General features: G+C 42.2%; 1 protein-coding gene across 2 annotated transcripts in view; it reads right to left on the bottom strand.

The window, feature by feature from the left end:
• sh3kbp1 (SH3-domain kinase binding protein 1) overlaps nucleotides 1–14,794 on the bottom strand; it is a 45,527-nt gene that overhangs the window by 12,511 nt on the left and 18,222 nt on the right. For both annotated transcript variants that reach the window (XM_077509152.1, XM_077509153.1), the window contains exons 3-7: nucleotides 7,432–7,555; nucleotides 7,012–7,118; nucleotides 5,630–5,804; nucleotides 5,473–5,552; nucleotides 2,983–3,072 (exon numbers count right to left, since the gene is read on the bottom strand). In XM_077509152.1, coding sequence (XP_077365278.1) covers nucleotides 2,983–3,072; nucleotides 5,473–5,552; nucleotides 5,630–5,804; nucleotides 7,012–7,118; nucleotides 7,432–7,555 — 576 coding nt within the window. The remainder of the gene's footprint in view (nucleotides 1–2,982; nucleotides 3,073–5,472; nucleotides 5,553–5,629; nucleotides 5,805–7,011; nucleotides 7,119–7,431; nucleotides 7,556–14,794) is intronic.

The following is a 14,794-nucleotide window of genomic DNA, read 5'->3' as shown; positions in this document are numbered from 1 at the left end:
ATACATGTCAAGTTTGGGATTTTTTGGAGCATGTACCGGGGAGTTATTAAGCATATCCTTTTTCAGTGCGAAACACAAATTTTGATGCCCCGCCTTCATCATATAGTATTTCGAAAGGTCAAGATTTTTCCCCCTGTCGTTGGCTCAGGTCTTGACATGGTCCAGGTCAAGTCTTAACTCAGTCAGATGAAACGTGTAGGAGAAGTGGGCAAAAGTCTGCCCCCTGTGAATGTGCAAAAATCGTCAAAAATGGGACATTCAAAAATTCGTAGCTCACTTCCTGTTCATTTTAGCATATGGGTCCAAGAGACTTTTTTGTAGGTCTTGGGCTCCCTCATACACCTAAAAATATCCGTCGTTCTTGCTTAAACGTACAACCGGGGCTGCTTCGTTAAAAACTTCTAGGGGGCGCTATTGAGTCATTTTTGTAAAAATAGCACAATCAACAATAAAATATTGCTCATTTTACCAGGCCAGATGTGTGTGCCAAGTTTCATGAGTTTCTGTGCATGTTTAGACCCTCAAAACTGGCGTTGTTTTCTTGGTGAACAGCGCTTAGCCACACCCACAGCAATTCGCGAAAACTCACAAACTTCGTGTTGTGACATCATGAAGGCCGAAACCCTCATCTGAGCAAATATGAGGTAGGTCCAGTTAACGTGTTTGGAGAAAAACGTAGAAGAAAATTCGTAAGAAAAAAAATTGCCACTAGGTGGCGCTATCAGTTAGATGAAATATAAGTCAGTAGATGTCTTTAGGGCTGCACTCTCATCAAATGTGTTAAATTTTGAGAAGATAGGATCATCTCGGTCAAGTTAATGCAGCTTTTATTTTCACGAAAAATCTTCAGACTTTGCGTCACCGTAGCGGCCACGCCCTTTGGCGAAAAGTTACAATATTCGGTGTGGGAAGAAGAAGAAGAATTTTTACAAAAACAATAGGGACCTCGCAGCGGTCGCTGCTCGGGCCCTAATTAAATAATATAATATGACATAATATATAAATAAATATTAATAAATAATATAAATATAATATTATATAATTAACATTTTTAATAAATTATTAATAATGAATAAAAAGTTCTTATTTCAGGCATGTTTTAACAGTAAGCTGCAATTTCTATATTGGTCTAATTTGTTATGACCGCAACTGCTGTTAAAATTAAACATAAAAACAATAAACAACAATAAACATAAAATTTCATTTAAAAAAAAAAAAAAGAAAAAAAAAAGTTCATTCGTTCCATGACAATGCTCACAACACAAAAGTACTCCTAAATGAATGGAAATGCAATTTGATACCATTACAGTCCCTCAAAAACACTCAAATACATGTATTTATTTATTTATTTTTTAATAAAGCTTCATGTATGGAATTTCAAATGTTGACAGAAGCTTCATAGAAAAATTTTTTTGGGGGGAGGGACTGTCGAAAGCAAAAAAACGCACGTTGGCATCCGATCAAACACGTAACATTCATTCATTCATTCATTCATTTGTTCGTTCATTTGGTCACCTGGTGTGAAAAAACAGGAATTGAATGAATAAAAGACAGTAAAAAAGAAAAGAGAAGAAAAGATGATTGATCCTACCTTCTTCTCGCAGTCAAAGGCGCACAGACAGACGGGCGACACTTTGCTACATCAGCGCCAACAGCAGGAGGCCGAGTGGGTGTGTGCGCTCGAATGTGTGCGCGTCAGTGAAAAAGTGCTCCGCTTTTTTTTTTTTCCCCAACCTTCCTCTCTGCTCTCTCTCTCACTTCTGCTTTGCTTGCTTCATCTGCGCGCGTGTACACTTCCTGTGCAGCAAAAGTGACACAAAGACGAGGCAACGACAGACTTCCTTCACCCAAAACAACAAACCATGGCAAACTAGCTGCAAAAAGAAAAAAAAACAACAACACAATTTATACCCTACCCCAAAAAATATTTGATTTGCTTTTACAACAATAGAGAAACGATGATCCCATCTGATTTGACGTGACACTTGAACGAATGCCTTCAAATGTGTCACAAGTGTAACCACGTCGGCGTATGTGTTATTGGGGATGTAACGATAACGGCCATATCATGATATTGTGATATTCAAAGTGCCACAATATATTGTCGTCGTCATGTCACGATATTAAAAGCAGCACATCTGTTCAAAAAAAAAAAAAAGCCGGGCTGGTTTCTATTTGAGCAGTTGTAGCACCCTCTGGTGGCTATTTTTTTTTAATGCAGTTTAATTTTCACAAGGCATGTTTTGGCCCTTCTATGTTTCAAATCCACATTAATGGTCAGATAAACGTAATATGCTTGTGAAGCGAGTCAATATGTGGAGGAACTCATTTTATTGTATTTATTAATTTCTTATTTAATTTAAATAACTATTAATTAATTAATAAAAAAATATCGATTTATTGTAACGCTTGTATTATTGCGTCAATGTATAAATATTATATTTAGATATTTTTTATATATATAATATTTGTAACATTTTTATATTTTTCATTGCTGATGATGATTTTATTTATTTATTTTTTTACAATATTGTGATCTTTCGTATTGCCAACCTCCCCGCAATATCGTGATAATTATCATATCGGGACCTTCATATCGTGATAATATCGTATCATGATGTTTGGATATCATTGCTGGTTCGCAACCAGTAATTAAAAAAAAAAAAAAAAAGTTATGACTTTGCTATCTGCTATTTTATTGTTTGTTTGTTTTTTCCCTCTCATTTTCACTGTCTTGGAATGAAGGAATTGTTATGAAGTGAGTTGAGGAACTTCACTTGGACGAAAGTTGTGCTATGTCACCATTTTGGTGATAACCTACAGCAATATTTGCCCTTCGTCATAGTTCCTTCCATACTAATGTGATAGCTTTGCTATTAGACACGGCTTTGGTGCCATCTTCTGGACACTTCACACAAATGTGAAAAGTGTGAAAATGTTGAGCAGAAACGAAGCCGTCCCGATGTTTGTGTATTGACTGACCTTGTCGCCCTCAGCATCGATGTCCACGGAGCGGGGGCGGAGCTTGATGGGCCGGTCTTTGAAGATGTCACCGAAGCCGAAGCCTCTCACCTGCATGCAAGACACAACAGCGCCATGTTCAACTTTTTGCAGGTATCATGAAAACATTTTTTTTTTCTGTAGCTGCAGCAAAACCGTTTCGACGCATTCTGATCAATTGGAGCATTTTTTTTTTTTTACTTCTTGCGATCAAATTGAGCCATTTGATATGTTGCTTGCACTTTATGGTCTGTTTAAAATATGGATCATAATACGCCATATACAGATGTAGAAAAAAAATGAGAACTTTGTATTGTGACCATTTTTCACTTTTGGCAAATAAATACATTAATAATAATAATAATAATAATAATAATAATAATAAATAAAATAAATAAATAAATACTTTGGATTGAGTTGAGTAGCTTCATTGAACAAAGTTGTGCTTTGTTGCCATCTTGTGGCAACTCCGTGCCAAAGGCATTTGTGCCTTTCCCGAGAAGGGTCTGGTGGAGTGTTCCGTTCTGCGGTCTGCAATCAGATACAATTGACCTTTCGCATAAGCTCCGCCCCCCTTAGTTACTGTCGCTAGTCCGTCAAGCTTGGTGACTCCGACAGCACAAGCAGTGACGGGAAGACTTACACCGGCGTGTATTAGTGATTTCTTTTGGAGCAATACCAGTGCAATATCCTCCAGATCGAGGTAAAAAGGTTTACAATATGCAGTGGAGAGTTATAGTCATAATATTAAATTAGCCAGCGAAGGGGAAACATACAGGACACACACTAAATCTGAGAAAATCCCATGACCTATACTTCAGATGCAACCAGCACAGCATTATGGACCAGTCGTGCTCTTGTACTGCCGGGTAAGTTTTCTTACTTATCTATACTAGTCTAGTATTGTTAAATTATGAGGATTACTGTTAGTTCAGCAAGTTAGCTAAACCTCGGTGTTTATAGCTAGCTAAACATTAGTGGGGGGGGGGGGGGTTTGTCTTTGAAAGCATCAGATCAGTCATTGTTATTCTTTGTCCATCATAAAAAAAATATTTATGTCACCCTAGCCATGGATTTAGTTAAGGTTAACAGCCTTCGAGCTGCTCCCTTGTCTGGTTCAACACTTGTACAGCAAGGTTGGGATACTCCGGAGACGGGTGTCCATTCACAAAATGCTGCATGAAAAATGAAAACAAGATAAGCTCGGGGCACTTATTAGGACGCTAAGTTTTCCAAAATTGACAAAGCTTTGTGTTAACGTTAGCTTGCAACATTTAGACAAATGCAAAAGCTAACAGAAAACATTAAACTAACATTAACCACTGACTGAACAAGCTTAACTTAGATGACAATGACATTCTAGTAATATATATTATTCATTAATAGTAACTACAATAACTTTGATATCGTTTTGTTATTGCCCCGAAAGCAAACTACACTACAGCTAGCTAGTTAGCCCGTTAGAGTTAGCATAGTCTTACCTTAGCACAGGCCGATTTACCTACTCCGTAGGCACACCGCTTCATCATTTTGGAGGTCCGGAGCTTGTTAATGGTTGGCACTCTTCTTCCGTAAAGTTTTATGGTGGTTAGCAGTCTCGTAAGCCATCAAATAAAATCAATCAGACTATGGACGTCATCGAGAGCTGAGTAAAGCTTGACAGACTATGCTTACATAGCAACGGTTGCTAAATGTGTGATTGGTCAATGCTCGTTTGGGGGGCGGAGTTTGCGAAAGGTCAACTGGGGGGGCCTTTTCCCCGCTACAGTATCATACATCTGCCACCGGATGGCGCCATTACTTTGTTATTGTACAAGTTGGAGCAGGTGAAGCTCCACCCCTCCAAAGTTGGCATCAAAGTTATTTGAGTGAACTAAAATGAACGAAAAAACTGAAACTAAAATTCAAAAAACAATTTCGTGAAATAAAATAAAAAAAGGAAAATGCTTTTTTAAAAAACTAAAACTAACTGAAACCAAATTTTATATACTATAATGATAGCAAAAATGTAACCAAATTTTATATACTATAATGATAGCAAAAATGTCCTTCGTTTTCGTCTTTGATAATTAATGGAATTGATGAGCCTTTGGGGAAAATTTTAAATGTGATTAATTTTGATATGAACCACAATAAGTAGGTTTGAAAGTGTGTCATCACACAGAAGTGACGTCATTTCGCAGCAGCCAGTAGAAAAGCACCAACAGATGACGTCGCTCCCATGCTGCTTTTTAAATATTGCGCACAAGTAATACACATATTTAAAAAAACTAAAACTAATACTGAAACTAACCAAACCTAAACCAAGCATTTTTTAAATAACTAAACAGAAGCACCTTGAAAACAAATTCAAACGAATTCATTTAAAAAACAAAACAAAACTGTAAACGTATTAAAAAGGACCAAATGTGTCAAATTGCAAACGGATGCTGGTTAGTGTGCAAAATGTGGAGTGAAAAGATGTCTGCTGACCTTTTTGGGCTGGATTTCTCCGGATCCCGTTTCAGACCGACTGTCCCCTCCATCGCTCTCGCTCCCTGGGCTGTTCTTACCTTCACCGGAAAGAAATAAACAACTCAAAATGCCATCATGACTGATGAAAGAATGCGTGCGATTGGCCGAGACTCACTGCAGCTGTTGCGTCCGACGCGAGGCTCCTCCTGCGAGGCGGGCGCGTCCGGCGCCGGCGCCGTCGTCACCGCCGAGGGCCCGTCGCCATCATCCAGCAGGATCTCTTTGGTGAAATTGGACGGGAACATCCCACTTTTGCCATTCAGGACGCCCTCCCACCAGCCCTCCTCCACCTGCACCCGCACAAACACATGCTCGTATTCTGCCCTCTAGTGGACACATTGCACAACTGCAGATATATTTTGTTGAGGAGGTTCTCAATTTTTTTTTAACACCAATTAAGTCTAAAAACTGCAAGATAATGAATACATTCACATTTTCTTCCAGAGAAAAGGTGAAATGTTTCAAGAATAGTCATTTTTACAAGAAGAAAAATTTATTTTGCAGGTTTTATGTATGTTTTAATATTTTTTTATAATTTAATTAATAATTTTTATAATGATAATAATAAATATATAATATGAATATTATATATATATATATATATATATATATATATATATATATATATAAAAGATGTTTTTATTTTATATATTCTGCATTTTAATTTTTTTTTATAATATAGTAATTATAAGAAGTACTTTTACAAGAAGAAAATGTATTTTGCACATTTTATGTATGTTTTAACATGTTTTTAATTTAATAATTTTAATTATATATATATATATACATATATATATATATATATATATATATATATATATATATATATACATATATGTAACATAACATAACATAAAATAACATGAATATAATTATTAATAATTATAATATATTTATATTTATTTTATATATTCTGCTAATTTTAATTTTTGTATAATAAAAGTCATTTTGTGAAGAAGTCATTTTTACAAGAAGAAAAATGTATTTTGCATATTTTGTGTTTTAATATGTTCTTAATTTAATTAATAATTGTAATTATATATATATATATATATATATGAATATAATTACTAATTATAATATATTTTATGTATATTCATATTTATATTTATATTTTATATATTATGTACATTTTATTTTTTTATGGAATTTTGAGAAGAAAAATGTATTTTGCATATTTTATGTATGTTGTAATATTTGTTATAATCTAATGAATCATTTTAATCAATATTATATATAAAACATGTAATAAAATAATGATATATTTTATGTATATTCATAGTATTTTTATTTGCTATATGAAACACATTTGATTTATTTTAGTGGGGTTGTTATCATTTCTGTGATGTCATTTGCTGAATGTGCGCTCACGTAATATCTGAGCAATACTTGTCGTGCTTCGTCGCCAAATTGTGTTGCAAAGGAAGGAACGATGTCATTGAGACAAAAGTAACGTTTTGCTGCCATGTCGTAGGCATCATCACAGCGTTCTCTCACCTCGGCTACGATTTCGATGATGTCGCCGATTTTCAGCTCCAGCTCGTCTTCGTGTTGAGGCACGTAGCTGAAGGCCGCTTTGCAGCGCCGCTTGCGGATCTGCTCCGCTGCAAATGGACATCGCAAGGCGCAGCCGTTAGGGAATGATGTCATCGCAAACATTTTGCTTATACACCGTTTGCACTCATAAAGCATTTTTTGGCTCTTTGTCAAGTGGATTGCTCTTCTTTTTGTCCACAAGGTGACACCATCATTCCAATGACTAAACGACAGCTGTCATAAGGATGACGTACATCATGAAATCGTCTTAATCGTTGTGTCGATGCTTGTTTTGTGTTGAGTGCAATGTCGACTCGACTGACCGGCTGATATGTCTTTTGCACAAATCGGGCTTGCGGATGACGACGACGACAACGATACCTTTCTTGGCAGGTCTGCTGGCGGGCTCGGACACCGGACTGGCCCGGCCGTTGGACAGGTCCGCTTTGACCGCCGCCGCCGCGCTGGCCTGTCCTCCGTCCCGCTTGCCCTCCTTCTTCAGCTCCTGTAAGGAATATACATATATTAGGGCTGCACAATATATCGAAAAAATATCGATATCGCGATATTGACCCATGCAATATGCATATGGCAAAGTCATGCAATCAGTTTCATATGGAATTTTGTGCTTTTATTTGAATTTGACCAGTCAGCCGCTAACTTAAATGTGCACCGCCATCCAACATTATCGAGAGGTTGTGGGATCTGATTTTTGGTGCTGTCTCTTGAACTATTGACCTATTCTAGGCCAAATGTTCAAGTGAAACCCTTTTTATGCTAAACAACTTTATGATTGCTACTTGTGTTTAAATAGCTTAAGGAAATTAAATGCCAGTGTGTATCCTGACTTGTCACAAAGGGAATCATGTATTTGTTACCCTATAATCATTTCTTTTACTTAATTTTGTAACTCTAAGGTGCCAGCTGAAAATACAAGAGATCACATATGCTCAATCATTTAGAACCAGTGTGAAGCGATCCACAGCTGCCAGGCGTCTCTATGTTTGTAAAAGAATGGTAAAGGTGTCAAAAACTTGCAAGTTTACTGCTATCAACTATTAGGAAAAACTGCTCCTTCACGCTTGAGGGCTAATAAACGAAATGATATCCTGAAAGTTTACAACTGTCAGCTGACGGGAAGATGCTCAGAACAAGGATCTCATTACTTTACAACTGTCAACTGACGGGAAGATGCTCAGAGCAAGGACCTTATTATTTTACAACTGTCAGCTGATGGGGAGATGCTCAGAGCAAGGATCTCATTACTTTGATGTCTGCAAAAGGTTAGTTTTAGCAAATTTATTAGATCATACAATGTAAATGATAGGTCGCCTTATTTTTTATGTATGAATAAGTCCTTTTGATACCAGTAAAAACCTGTTACTACTTCTGGTCTCAAGAATGGGGGGGAGACGTTTCATCTGCTGACCACTTGATAACAATTGGATACCAGTAGAAGTCACAAAACTAAGCTCGCACTACCCCCTAGTGGTCGAAAGCAGATACTATTAGCATTCAGTAAACAGCATCTTATAAGTGGGTTTGGCCGAGGCTTTACCTTACCAATAAGATCTAAGCGTGAAGTGGGCAGGCAGGTTTGATAGCCAATCAGGAAAAGAGGTTGTACCATGGATGATGCTTTATAAACTGTTGCATTTCCTGAGATTGTCAGATTTTTTCCATTTGCGCAAATTGAATGGTCTCAGTGTGCTTTTGCCAATAAAGCCGCTTTTTGTTCAGCTTGACTTTGGACTCCTGCCTGTTTTTGTTCTGACTTGCTTTTACTTCCAACTCACAACGCCAAAGGGGGACCTGGTGCATCAGCCTGCCAACAGGTGTTGGAACAGGTGACGCTGCGGCTAGCCTTTCCGGCCCCGGCCTGGCCCGAGAGCCGACAAGGTCATTACAATTAATTAACTAAGTAGACATTGAGTTTGCTTATTTTGCTGCATGAAAACATGTCATACTTTCATTAGATGATAAAAATGTCATTTCTTTAGATACATGTTAAATTCTGCAATATCGATATCGCTATATTCAGCAACTATATTGCATATTGCAGTTTTGGACCTGACGATTCGATTCACATCACGATTCATAGGTCGCAATTTGATTTGATACCAATTAATACCCGATACGAATTTATAAGTCGATTGTTGCAATTGTTTTTTTTGTTTTTTTTTTACTCAAATTGAGAAAATACTAAACAGTAAACTTGTTCATGTTGCGTTTCTGTGTCCCCAGTGCTGCTTTCTTACTTGTGTTCTTTTGGTTCTTGGTCTCCATGACTACCGTGGGGAGCTGAGCTGACACACCTGCTGCTGGTCAGCAATCAGATGGCCATAAAAGCCGAGCACTCCCAACAGAAGCTGTTGGAGTATTCGCTTTACTAACTTGCTTGCTGCCAACGACGCTGATCTCTAGACTTGCTAAGTATTGCCCTGTTATTGCTTTGCTCTCGTCCTAGTTTTATTCGGCCTGTTTGTAGTGTTTTAGCCCTATTGTGTGTTCTTTGTTATTAGCATTTTGCTCCAGAGTTTCTTAGTTGTACTCTTGGATTTTTGTTACTACGTGTTTTTCTCCGTGGCTTGTTCCATGCGCTTTCTGTTTTACGGAACGTTTGTGTTTTACTTTGGTACTTTGGTATTCCTTGGATTTTTGTCCTTGCGCCCTGTGTTATTATTAAAACCCTTTTGTTGCCTTCTAAACACCATTGGTGGTCTGCTTTTTGGGATCCAACACAGACACACACACACACACGACCCTAACATAATACTCCAACCAATATGGATCCCGCAGACCCTGATCGTGTTCAGTTTGCATTGTCTAGTCAGGGACAATTGCTCGGTTCGCACGACCAGTCCCTCCGCCAGCTTATGGAAGCTGTGTCCACCCTGACTACACAGATAAGTACTCTTAGTACCCGCGTAGAAAACATGTATTCCCAGGAGGCGTCCGGCACATTGACTTCCAGGTGCACCCATGATAGGAAAGAACCCAACCTGCCCCACCCACAATACTACTCGGGTGAGATTGGGCTTTGTGGAGAATTTCTTCACCAATGTAGTCTTATTTTCGACCAACAACCCTATACATTTTTTTCTGATAAATCTAAGATTGCTTACTTAATGAGTCTCTTAACGGGCCGGGCCACCTCGTGGGCATTGGCAGCAAGCAACGCAGACCCCGTACTACGCACTAATCTATCAGTTTTTTTTACCGAGTTCCGGAATGTTTTTGACCACCCTGTAAAGGGAAAGTAGGCCGGCAGCCGCCTATTGACTCTTAGACAAGGCCAAATGTCCGCAGCGGATTTTTCCATAACGTTTCGCATTTTGGCGGCAGAGAGCCGTTTTGATGAGGCTGCGCTCTGCAGTATTTTTCGTCTTGGACTAAACCCATCATTAAAAGATGAATTGGCCGTGCGAGATGAGACGTCCAGCTTGGTGGAGCTCATCAGACTGACCATTCGCTTGGACAACCGGATACGAGAGCGACACCGCGAGACACTCGAGGAGGAGCGACAGCCCCCTGGAAACGTCGACCGAGGGCCCCGACCAATTCCAGGAACGACCCCCGGTCCAGTTCCTCCACCTGCGTCCAAGGTTTTCCAGCCCATGGCCGTCGCCGAGGAAGCAATGCAACTGGGTGGAGGTCGGCTTACATCGGAGGAGAGGAAAAGACGGGTTGCCGATCATCTCTGCTTCTACTGCGGGACATCCGGACATCGGGTGTCGGCATGCCCCTCTCGGCCTGACCGGAAGTCCAGCAGTCTTTCCACCGAAACGGACCAGAACTGTGAGTACCTACCGGCTAATCGACTTGTCCACCCGACAACACACCACTTGCGAGGAAACGGCTGCAGTTGCAAGGGGAGGTGTCAGGCTATGGGGCCCGGGCTGACATTACAGCCTTGGTGGACTCTGGTTCCGACGATTGTTTCCTGGACGTCTCCATAGTGAACAAACTGAACTGTCCGGTTTTTGCGTTGGATAAACCCAGAAAGGACTATGACCTTGACGGTCGTCTGCTTATCATAGTCACGCACACTACTGATACCCTATTCTTATGTGTTTCAGGTAACCACGTTGAAAACAGAAATTTTTTTGTAGCTAATATGCATAAGGCTCCTGTTGTTCTGGGACTGCCCTGGTTAGAATTGCACAACCCGGACATCGACTGGAGTAAACCAGAGATTACAAACTGGAGTCTATTTTGTCATGCTAACTGCCTCAGATCGGCCCCCCAGGCATGCTCAGCTCCTACGAAAGAGGTCGAACCACCTAACCTAGAAAATGTACCATCTGAGTATCATGATTTGCATCTTGTGTTTAGCAAAGACAGAGCACAGTTGCTACCCCCACACAGGCCCTACGATTGTGCAATCGATCTTGTTCTGAACGCGCCGCTCCCCAGTTCTAGGCTATACCAGATTTGTAAGCCGGAACTGAAGGCACTTCATGACAATATCTCCACCTCCCTGGCTTCAGGGCTAATCCGTCCATCGACATCCCCAGTAGGGGCTGGTTTCTTTTTTACGGAAAAGGATAAAACGCTTAGGCCATGTCATAGACTACCGGGGTTTGAATGATATAACTGTAAAGAATAAATATCCCCTGCCGTTAATGGATTCTGCTTTCGCTCCGCTTCAAACCGCCACAGTTTTCTCTAAACTTGATTTACGCAATGCCTATCACCTGGTTAGGATAAGGGGGGGGGACGAGTGGAAGACAGCGTTTAACACACCCATAGGACACTATGAATATCTAGTAATGCCTTTCGGCCTCTGCAACGCACCAGCAGTTTTTCAGAACCTTGTCAACGACATACTGCGAGACATGCTTAATCAATTCTGTTTCATTTACCTTGACGACATTCTTATTTTTTCTAGAGACCTCCACGAACATCGGCAACATGTCCGGCTTGTGTTGCAACGCCTATTAGAAAACCGCCTCTACGTTAAAGCCGAAAAGTGTGAATTTCACACATCTTCCGTTCAGTTCTTGGGGTTCATTGTGGAGAAGAGCCAACTCCGTCCCGATACAGCCAAGGTTCAGGCTGTGGTCGACTGGCCTTCTCCAACAAGGAAGCACCTCCAGAGGTTCCTGGGTTTTGCCAATTTCTACAGGCGATTTATTAGAGACTATAGTTTGGTTGCGAAACCTCTGACGGAGCTTACATCCCCCAAAAAACAATTTGAATGGACCCCAAGGGCTGAAGCAGCCTTCACCAGGTTGAAGGGTCTATTTTCCTCCGCACCTGTCTTGATTCATCCTAACACTGATTTTCCCTTTGTGGTTGAAGTGGACGCGTCGGACACAGGAGTGGGGGCGGTATTGTCACAGCGTTCCTCAGTCGACCAGCGTCTGCATCCCTGTGCCTTCTTCTCTCGTCGCCTGAGTGCCGCAGAAAGTAACTATGATGTGGGCAACCGGGAACTACTAGCCATCGTTCTGGCTCTAGAGGAATGGAGACACTGGTTAGAGGGTGCAGCAGAGCCATTCCAGATCTTCACCGACCACAAAAACCTGGAATACATCAGATCAGCCCAAAGACTCAATCCACGTCAAGCCAGGTGGGCGATTTTCCTTACTCGTTTTGACTTTATCACCTTCCGCCCAGGAAAACGAAAACGCCAAGCCTGACGCCCTATCCCGGATGTTCGGACCATCAGAGAACAACAAAATGCCGGAGCCCATCATCCCAACTGACCGAGTGGTGGGGGCTCTCCAATGGGAGGTCGAACAAAAAGTGGCCAGTGCAACAAGAGAGGCGCAAGTCCCGGAGGGATGCCCAACAGGCAAGCTGTATGTGCCAGCCCCCCTGCGCTCAGAGGTTCTTCAATGGGGACATTCATCCCGGCTGGCTTGCCATCCTGGAGGTGGTCGAACGCATAGCCTCATCGTCCAAAGATTTTGGTGGCCGGGGCTCCGGAAAGACATTCAAGAATTTGTCGCAGCCTGCACAGTGTGTGCACGCAGCAAGTCGTCCCACCAGCCACCTACGGGCCTGCTACAGCCACTCCCCATTCCATCGCGCCCATGGTCACATGTGGCGCTGGACTTTGTCACTGGTCTCCCGTCCTCACAAGGCAAAACGGTCATCCTCAATGTGGTGGACCGGTTCTCCAAGATGGCTCACTTTATCGCTCTGACAAAGCTCCCATCAGCACTGGAAACAGCACAAATCCTGGTCAAAGAAGTCTTTCGTCTCCATGGCATACCGTTGGACATAGTTTCGGATCGGGGCCCACAGTTTGTCTCCCGGGTCTGGAAACCTTTTTGCAAAGCGTTGGGAGCCAACGTCAGTCTCTCGTCAGGATACCACCCGCAGACTAACGGGCAAACGGAACGATCCAACCAGGTTCTGGAAGCAGCCCTGCGATGTGTCTGCCAACAGGATTCCGCATCCTGGTCCTCTTACCTACCGTGGGTAGAGTATGCGCACAACTCCCTGGTCAGCTCAGCAACCGGACTGTCTCCCTTCCATGTTGCTTATGGCTACCAACCCCCTGTCTTCCCGTCTCTGGAGAGTGTTGCGGCAGTTCCCTCGGTCCAGGCCCACCTTCGTCGAGCACGCCGGGTATGGCGAGATACAAGGGCGGCGCTGGGACACACCGTGGCACGGAACAAACTGATAGCAGACAGGCGTCGGGTTCCGGGCCCAGCATACCAACCAGGCCAGAAAGTATGGCTGTCTACACGGGATCTTCAACTGTCTGGGGAGTCCCGGAAGCTCGGTCCACGCTACATAGGACCGTTCGCCATCGAGGCCGTAATCAACCCCGCCGCCATGAAGCTCCAGTTGCCACCCACACTCAAGATTCATCCGGTGTTTCATGTATCACTCCTCAAGCCTGTTGCGGACAGTCCCCTGTGCCCTCCTACGGCGCCGCCACCCCCGCCCAGGGTGGTTGATGGTGGACCTGCGTATACGGTTCGGGCCCTGTTGGACTCTAGGAAGAGGGGTAGGGGGGTGCAGTACCTGGTCGACTGGGAGGGATATGGTCCCGAAGAGCGCTCCTGGGTCCCCCGCTCCTGGGTCCTCGATCCCTCGTTGCTCCGTGACTTCCACTCGCTCCATCCTTCTAAGCCAGGGAGGCCGCCTGGGGGCGCCCTTTGATTGGGGGGGTACTGTTGCGTTTCTGTGTCCCCAGTGCTGCTTTCTTGTGTTCTTTTGGTTCTTGGTCTCCATGACTACCGTGGGGAGCTGAGCTGACACACCTGCTGCTGGTCAGCAATCAGATGGCCATAAAAGCCGAGCACTCCCAACAGAAGCTGTTGGAGTATTCGCTTTACTAACTTGCTTGCTACCAACGACGCTGATCTCTAGACTTGCTAAGTATTGCCCTGTTATTGCTTTGCTCTCGTCCTAGTTTTATTCGGCCTGTTTGTAGTGTTTTAGCCCTATTGCGTGTTCTTTGTTAGCATTTTGCTCCAGAGTTTCTTAGTTGTACTCTTGGATTTTTGTTACTACGTGTTTTTCTCCGTGGCTTGTTCCATGCGCTTTCTGTTTTACGGAACGTTTGTGTTTTACTTTGGTATTCCTTGGATTTTTGTCCTTGCGCCCTGTTATTATTAAAAACCCTTTTGTTGCCTTCTAAACACCATTGGTGGTCTGCTTTTTGGGATCCAACACACACACGACCCTAACAGTTCATGTACACTGTAAGATTTGTATGAAAATGTATTATTTATTTATCCCAAAGACGACTTGTTGAATATTTTTCCGTCAAAAATGAACG

This window comes from Festucalex cinctus, chromosome 20 (assembly GCF_051991245.1).
Source record: "Festucalex cinctus isolate MCC-2025b chromosome 20, RoL_Fcin_1.0, whole genome shotgun sequence".
Taxonomy (NCBI): domain Eukaryota; kingdom Metazoa; phylum Chordata; class Actinopteri; order Syngnathiformes; family Syngnathidae; genus Festucalex; species Festucalex cinctus.
Note: the sequence above shows the minus strand (reverse complement) of the source record. Positions and strands in the feature narration are given on the sequence as shown.